The 9,264-nt window shown below is 33.5% G+C and overlaps 1 protein-coding gene across 1 annotated transcript; it reads right to left on the reverse strand.

Moving 5' to 3' along the window:
• Positions 1 to 3,593: 3,593 nt before the first annotated feature.
• LOC134253467 (uncharacterized) lies at positions 3,594 to 8,598 on the reverse strand. Its single transcript, XM_062735989.1, has 7 exons — positions 8,473 to 8,598; positions 7,716 to 7,886; positions 5,846 to 5,964; positions 5,376 to 5,544; positions 4,437 to 4,633; positions 4,304 to 4,354; positions 3,594 to 3,757 (listed from the first exon to the last, which is right to left on the reverse strand). Exons 2-7 carry the CDS (start codon positions 7,801 to 7,803, stop codon positions 3,629 to 3,631), a joined length of 753 nt encoding a protein of 250 aa, XP_062591973.1. The 5' UTR covers positions 7,804 to 7,886; positions 8,473 to 8,598; the 3' UTR covers positions 3,594 to 3,628.
• Positions 8,599 to 9,264: the final 666 nt, after the last annotated feature.

Consider the following 9,264-nt stretch of genomic DNA (forward strand, 5'->3'; position numbering starts at 1 on the left):
CTTAAAAAATTCTTGATAATTCTTGTCTGCGCATGTCTTCTAGAATATTCCTTTTGAATCTGTAAATTGAACGAAGCAGACGCAAAGATTTTTTAAAAACCCACCCTCCCTTCCCTTAATTTTATATTTTATCCCCCTTTAGCACCTCTGCCATTTTTTCTAATGCATTTTCATTATAACGGCTTTTTCCGGTTGTTTTTTTCGTTTTCTTTTAATTTCTCGTTTCAGCGTCATGGCATGGATCGAATCTTGAGTATAGGATCCACCAGCTTGTTGATGTGCTTTGCGGACCTTCGATGTTGATGTGCTTTGCGGACCTTCAATATTCCAGTTGCGTGTGGCTATTGACTTTGTTAGGCATAATTTTGCAAAGAATGCTGTCTCCGGGGGGTACTGTTTTTTCCAGACTCCTTGGATCAAGGTGGTATTTCTCTTGCTCATCATCTATATTCATTTACCTATGCTGCCATATAATCATAATGATCGGCGCATACATTGTGTTATATCTAATTTATTATTAAATGGCAATGACAAGCACGCCAAAACAAATAAAGTCTTCTTTTTATTGACTGTATTTTCAGACTTCTTAAACCTTTTACTGGGGTTAATCTGATCAAGTGTATTTCTGTTATTGTCTTAGTCCAATGTCACGAAATAACATTATTATCTTGCATGTGAACATAAATATCTTGCATGTCTACATAATTATCTTGCATGTTAACATCGGTATCTTTCATGTTAACATAATTTACTTACATGTTCACATAAATAAGTCTCATGTCTACTTTATTAACTTGCATGTTGACATAAATATCATGCATGTCTACTTAATTATATCACATGTTCACATAAGTTGACCGCATCTTGTCATAATTATATTGCATCTTGCATCTACAATATTAATGTCAGATACGGTCTTATGATTTCAACCATATTAAAAATCAGATTCTCAAAAAACAAAATTGAAACTTGCATGTCGACGTAATTAACGTATCGCCAGCTGTCAATCATAACAAATTTTCAACCAATGAAATAATTTCGTTTATTCTGCCCGTTCAGTAAAAACTTGCTCCGCCATATGCTCCGACAAACACTCTCAGTGGGTTGAATGGTCGACAATAAACAAATTGAGCAAATTAGTCTATTATGGTTAAAAATATTCAGTTGGGGAACGTGTAATACCGATGAAAGGTATCCCAAAAGAGAATTATGGATGTTTCGGGACTGCCATGCTTTGGGACGCCGACGTTTCAAGACCTGTCAACACATTTCGCATGATTTCGGGACTTGGGTTTACACGTTTTGGGACTTCTAAATATTTTGGTCAGAAAATAAAATAAAACTCGTTTACTTGTTTGTCATGTTTATATAAATGTATACTTTCTTAGTTTGATACGCAAAAAATTGGTATTTATAAATTCATGCACAGTATAAATGGTATACACGGTATCGAGATTCATTTGACAGACTGTCTTCTACTCTAGTTAAAAATATAAAAATAACTTGTGAATAATAGAATATCTGTAAATATCTACATATGATACCGGTAGATAATTATGCTTAATCAGTCTCTAACACTTCTACATGTACGTTCGTGCATATTGTACCCTCAAAGTAATGGTCAAAATACATACACATTTTAAAAACGAACATTACGATTTTTGAGTTTCTAATTTCACATTTATCGTGTTTATATTGTTGACTTGTGTCTGAAAATTACCAGTTTTTATTACCAGTTATTATTGCATATGCAGGATTAAGTTTATGAACTTTTATTTTTCACTTGAAAAAATTAAATTCGATTTAATCTACCCATTAAAAATGATTATATTTTATCGCTAAAAATTAAATTTAAATTACCCCCCCCCCCCTCAATACCAGCATTATTTAATTATTAAGAACACCATCACGTATTGGCAAAATATTGAATTTATTTAATAACTTTATTTTTTTATATAAAGACATACATTGTCATTACCGGAATTATAATCAATATCTTTAACGAATTAGTCCGACTTTGTTATTTGAGGGTTGTCCCAGAAAAACACGAACTTTGTATATTAGATTTATATAATACCGGTATATATATCTGACCAAAATTATTCAAAATCTTCATGCACTACTATCTATTATTGCTAAAAAGTGTGCACATTTTCCACCAGAACTTAAAAGTAAAGAAGAAAGATTTTTTCAGAGTCGATATTATCGGAGCCCGAGAGATTTATGGAACGACCATTTGATTCGGGAAGGGGAGAGGGGCTTGCAATTTTTTTTTTCCGAGTCAGAGTCAGATTATTTATTGTCATGACGAATTATTTATTTCCAATGGCAGATTATTTATTCATTTATTCTCCGCTTCACTGAAAAAGTCGAACAAGCAAAAAAAAAGGGAAACACCGTCGACAACGTCGACAACCCAAGATTATTGGGGGGGGGGGGGGGGAGTTAGGGGGGCATATTATTTATTTTCTTCCAGTTGTGGAAAGTTCATTTATTTCCAAACTGACTCAACTCCTTTATTAGCCAGACATCATATTCAGAATCAAATGATCGCCTCCTTATAGATAGAAACTAAAAGCATGTCTTAGTTGACAATGTCGGAATGGTTTTGTATATTATTGCTGATTTAATAAAATTATAACATTACAAATTGAATTCAAAGTCGTTGTTGTAATTTATCATTTACCCAGATTTGCAGTCACAATGTCCTTCTGTCTTCGTCGACATAGATGATTACAGTATGAGGGATTTCGAACTTTATCATGCTTCGATAAATTTCCGAGAAAGGGATAATACGGAATCATTTTTGAATACCGCAAATCAGGAAATTTTTACGTTGATTCTATTTTGCGAATTCGGGTCAAAATGCTGTTGATTAATTTTTACGCTTCAAAATTTTGCGAATGACCACTACTTTGTTAACATTTTCTTATTGGTGATTTATTTTTAAGAAAAATATTTTTGCGAATGCAATGAACTCGCAAATTTGCTAAAAATTTATCTACAGCAAATATTTCCAGATTTACGGTATTTCAAGTGAATGAAATGTATGAAAGATTTTGTAAAAGCATTTGCCCTTTGTTTTGTCTCAAAGTGGGTTCGAATGGCAAATATTTTGCAGCAAATCATCAGGAACTTCGGTCAAATCAACCGGCGTCGACTTATACTGATTTACTCCTTATGTTGATGATGTCGGAGCACCGTAGGAGTTATCTCCCATAGCGCGATGGGCGGAGTTTGGCGATACGTTAATTATTTTGCACGTAGACATACATGTAATTACCTTGCATGTTGACATGTTTTTCTTGCATGTTAACATAATTTATCTTGCATGTAGGGGGCAGAACTATTTCATTGTATTTGTAATCAATGGCAGAGTAGTAAAATGTTTGGCATGGTCCTAAAACCGCATCTAAGGAGAATACAACGCAATTAATACAAGAGAAAGAATGAAAACCTCTAGTTAAACGTTCTTAGATGTGCGGTTTAAAATTTTATGCATACAAGTTGTTTCATAATTTAGGGACATATTTTTAACAGCTAGGGCACTGAGACAATAATGATTATGTATGGTCGAGATGGTCAAGAAATGTTTGAAAATAAATGCCATGGGATAGTAAAACCAAAATTACTTACTCTGGGTATATCCCACTGTTATTTCATTGGTAACTGTCGTTTTGCAGGCTAAACATGCTTGGAATTCATTTCTACATAGACATCGATTCCTATCGTTAGAATGTTCATCATATGGTTTAATCTGTAATATAAATGATTGATTGATTGATTATATATTGTTTAACGTCCCTCTCGAGAATTTTTCACTCATATGGAGACGTCACCGTATGCTGGTGAAGGGCTTCAAATTTTGACTTTTACTCTGCACTCAGGGCCATTGAGCAGTGAAGGATCTTTATCGTGCCAACGCCTGCCGCTGACACGGGACCTCGGTTTTTAAGGTCTCATCCGAAGGACCTGCAACTTTCACTTCAAAGTGCCGAGCGCATGGCAAAGGAACAGTTGCTTCCAATTTTAACGACTAGGTCGGTCGCGGCCGAGATGCGAACTCACGACCTCCCGATCACGGAGCGAGCGCTCTACCGACTGAGCTACCATGAACGGTGTAATATAAATGAAAGATTTTCAATCTGAAAGAATATTATAATGATCTTCATTGTTCTTTTTTTTTTGGCCTTTATAAGCCTTCAAGTTTTAATCCATTTTCTTACTTGAACCTTTTCTTCACTAAAGCGTTTTTTGCCTTTCATCAACATATCTACATGTCATAAATTGCAACATCACCTACCTTTATCACATATTGTCCAGGCGAAAGTCTTGTAAACACGTGGTGCGGCTTCTAATAAGGAAAACGATATCATTTTGCAGGATCTTATTTTACAACTGTCAGAATGTAAAAAAAAAATTATAGTAAGCCTTACTTCCTTTGGCATGTTGCGAATTATGATTGGTTTGGAATCATTAACGTTTTCTAGGCTGACAGTGTACTCATTAAATTTGTACTCCGCGGGTCCCAAAGCAAAACTCATCTCAAGGTTATTGAAAGGTCCAGAACTGTTTGTGGTGGTCTTATAAAATATTGTGGTTACCCACTGACTTGGTGGTATTACATCGCTACCTGTATTGAATTTAAAGGTAGAAACTGTAAATTTGAAATAAAAAAGTATGTAATTCATATTCATAGGTGTTGGAACCGAGGGGGAGGGGGTTAATCCCCAGTGTTTTTTTTTAAATAGAAATAATTCAGGCATTAAATTTGGGGCTTACCTTTTTTGTTGGTATAACCTCCCCCCCTTCACTCCCCCGGACTTTCAATCATATAAAATGTATTTTAGAGGATCTTTGTTTTCATTTTACTAATGGTAATCCAACTTATACTCAAAGCTCCCCTTTTTTAAGAGGAAATTCTTCAAAATCATGTCAGTTTGAATATTTTTGATATTCCAAACAACCAATAGAAATTTGATTATCATATCTACATTGAATACTGATACTTCATAAAAGTCATTACAAACAAAGATACATTTATGCTATTATTTACACACTGAATTGTCCATGGATTATTTTCCGATTTTTTTTTTGTTGTTGTTATTTCCGGATCATAACGGTGTGGCCAGCGGGTAGGGTATGTGTACTGCTTCATGGCACCTGATCTCACTTCTGATATTTCAGAAAAGTCCGTGTTTGCTACGCTCCTATTTTGAAATGTTCAATGGACTTTCGAGCTGGAGTCCTGTGCGTTATCTCATCTCCACATGTTTCATATATGTCGTACTTACATGATTATTGTCCAAAACAAAAAAAGCTATGTTTGTATTGTCATATTTAAAAAAAACATATTTAATAGAAATAAAATATACCACATCCACCATTCGGTACACAGACACCATACTCCCCGTTCTGGACGTTTTCGGTTACGTTGAGGTATCGGTCGAACTGCGCAGGTGCAGGAGGGAGACTCCTACTGACCAGAAAAACAATGGGAGGATCTGCATGGGCCATGGGCCAGATCTCAGTCCAAAAACCAGTCTAAAGTTTAATGCAAGCTTTTCTTAGAAAAACAACGTCACTGAAATCCTATGAACTTATTAAAATCAAAAAGTTTAGCAAAAGTTTCTTTTTTGAAAGCATTTCTGTTAAAATGCAAAACAAAACATAAACAATTATTTTGATTTTTTGTTACATATTATATTTTTTGCAATACCTGTGTACATGCTTTATACCAAGTTTTCAATTTAAAATATATGTTACAGACAGAATTACAAGCAATCTTTATCGCTGCACCAATAAACATTTTATATTAATGAAAGATCTTTAAGTTTCTACTTGCCTGAACCACATCATTGTATGTCAAATTCTGTGCAGATAAGTCAAATATCAAACAGCCATATTTCTCAACTCTATTATATGTGAAGATAAGTTCGAATCCTTTCACAACATCAAAGCTTCCTGAAAATTCAAACAGAATATTTATCATATTAAATTGATCACATGACACGATTTAGCTCTGTAGCTCTCTGGCTGAACTTGGAACTGTAGCTCTCTGGCTGAAAATTTAAGATCGGACAAAAACAGATCCAATCATTGATTTATGGCGAGCCGACGCTTTTTTGTTGTTGACACTATGGGCATTGTGCGTTCCTCCCTTTCAATCATAATATCTATTGATTAAACATATATTTTACTCCTATTCAATTTACCTTTCATTAGTGACCAAGACGTGCTATTTCAATGTTAATAATGTCAATAATATGGACGTCGGAATGCGAATTTTCAAAGCTGAAAGTCCAAGGTCATAATGTCTGTTTGAAACCATTATTGTATCAGGAAAATAAGAACAACTAACTAAAAAAATTCATGCTTCAAACATGGGAAAACTGAATACTCAATATACTTTAGGATGCGTCCACTTAAAAATGAATGATCATATCTTTGTTTTTGTTTTTTCTAAAATAAAATATCTTTTAATGTTGGTTTGCTTTGTTTTGTGGTCATTCCTTCGCTAGAGCTATGATTTGAAAAAGAACAAAACAGAAATCACTTAGATACAGCTTTCTAGATCTGGCCAAGTGGTTTTTGAGAGATATTTTTTTAAAGGATATTTTCTATGAATTCCATTTTTAAAAATTTGATTGTATTTCCACCCTACCCACAGGAGCAAATTAAAATATTAAAATCACATACGCGCAATTTAATGAAAACTTCTTTTTTTTTTTTGGCCAAGTTACTCAGTTAAAAAATGAATCTGATATTTTGTAATTTTTTTATACTGAAAAACAGACTAAACTACGGAAGCCCTGGAGGGACATTGACTTACTTGTTATGACTTATTTGTTATAACTCATTTGTTTTGACTTATTTGTTTTGAGATTTTTTAGGTTAGTTCTAATTAAGTGTAGGTAAAGCTATTGAGAACGATTAATTGTAGTTTTGTAGTTAAACGTACAGTACTGATGTTATTACTGAATTTTTATCTGTTAATTACTGACGCCCTGGAGGGATATTGACTTATTTCTTTTGTGTTTTGACTTATTTCATATGTGTTTTGACTTATTTCTTTTGTGTTTTGACTTATTTCTTGTGTGTTTTGACTTAGTTCTTATGACTTAACTTTGAACTCTTGTTATTCTAAATTTGTTATGACAAGTTTACTTCACAAAAAGTGGCGTGAAAGATGTAGGCAACGTATGATTTCAGAAAAAAGTCCTTGAATTTATTACTAACGACAAGATAAAATAGTAGTCATGTTCTTGTTTTCAATCATTACGCAAACTGGAAGTTACATATAAGAATTAAGTAACAACTTTTAAGAAATAAGAATTAGGTTATAACAACAAAAATAATATTTACTTTAAAATCACAACTGTACTGGACGTTAAACTACAAATCGTCAATCAAAAACTACAGTTAAAATAGGACTTAACATTATTTTTTATTATAAAAGTAAGCCAAGCAACAGGTTTCAATAGCCTGTTACACTTAGTTATATCTAGCTACGAAACATTCCAAACAAATAAGTCAAATCAAAAAAGTTATAACAAATAAGTCATAACAAGTAAGTCAATGTCCCTCCAGGGCTTCCGTACTAAACAGACTGAAAGAAATGAAATATTTTATATCTTCAACCTCTGTGGATTTCACACTTTTTCTCTTAACTTATTTTTTCTAAACTTGGTACAAACTCAAATCTACCGTCGTACCTGTGACTGGGCCCATGAGAGTCACCCTAAGTCCTGTGTAATATTTCCCGTTTCCAGGGTATTTCCTGCTAAACACTTGAGTCTCCATTGATTCTGGCTTCTCCGGGAATCGGTTATCCTCCGGTACCCTGTACAAGTGGGGAAATGCTGTGACTGCCTTATCGGAACAACCTTTTAAAAATGGAAGAAAAAATATTTGAGTTATTCACAAAACAGCCTTTATGACAGATGTCTAACTGACTTCACATTGTTTTACACTGCGTTTCTAAAAATTGTATAAGAACTTTAGTACAAGCCTATAAATTAAAAAAGAATATCGTTCAATACAAAAGTATGAGGCCTATTTCCGTGTACCTAGGTTAACATATTAGTTTTAACATTAAAAAAATGTTACAGTCGCCAGTTAATTCAAATATTCTTAATTTAATGGGTGGAACAGTGTTAGGCCGTGTTTGTGTTCTAGAGTCGCGTGGTAAGGAGGCAATTCTAAAGTCACGGGTTGAAACCCCCTCCCGTGGGACAGCAGGGACCGTTCCTTTGAATGAGACCGTATAAACAGAGGTTCTGTGTCGCAGTTGGTACTGGCATGAAATAGATCCCTCACTGCACAATGACCATAAGTGCCAAGTATAAGTTAAAATTGCAAATCTCCATCGGCAAGTGGTGGCGTCTCCATATGGGTGAAAATTCTTGAGAGGGACGTGAAAAACAAAAAGATTCAGTGGTTTCATCAACTCTCTCTCTCTCTCATACTTACCACTTTGTTTAATGTAATACACGAAACAGGTGATATTGGGCTGCAAATAAATAAATAAATTAAACCGATAAAAATATAACTATTTGAAAAAATATATTAAGATAGATAAATATGAAAGAAATTATTATCTCCACATGTCTCTAACAAGTAGGACAATTATACATTTGAACTTGACTTCATGCTTTCTTCCGATTCTGTAGGCGTGTTTGTAAGTGTCATATGCCACGGTACAAATGGCAATAAATTTCATCCCATCATAACTAAGAACGAGTAAGAAGAAACAAATGTATAATATTTTTAATTGGATTTAATTCTTTATTTTTGAAACATGTTTTATGCTTTTTTAAATATCCATGCAGCTTTCAATATATTTTGGCAACAGAATGTATCATCATAGAACCGGAGTATGGCACGCCAAATTCACAAAAATGAGCTAAACATAGCTTCACAGTCAATAAACTAGGTATATCGGTTGTAAACTATAGTTTACGGATTGTAAACTATAGTTAACAACGTTTATCTATATTTTACATCTGTAAACCATAGTTAACGCGATAATCTATGTTTCAGAATCGTAAACTATACTAAACACTAAAAACAATCATTTGCGATTGCAAACCATAGACTATCTGATAAATATAGTTTCACGATTTGTAAACTATGGTTTATAACTCTTAATTATAGTTCACGACTGTAAATTATAAATTACAGACGTGAATCCATTTTTATCAACAAAATCTATTGTTGACGAATAATTACAGACAGATAAATTTAGATAAGCATACGTAAACT

This window comes from Saccostrea cucullata, unplaced genomic scaffold (assembly GCF_032062105.1).
Source record: "Saccostrea cucullata isolate Sc308-1 unplaced genomic scaffold, CSIRO_AGI_Scuc_v1 ctg19483, whole genome shotgun sequence".
In the NCBI taxonomy this organism is placed as follows: domain Eukaryota; kingdom Metazoa; phylum Mollusca; class Bivalvia; order Ostreida; family Ostreidae; genus Saccostrea; species Saccostrea cuccullata.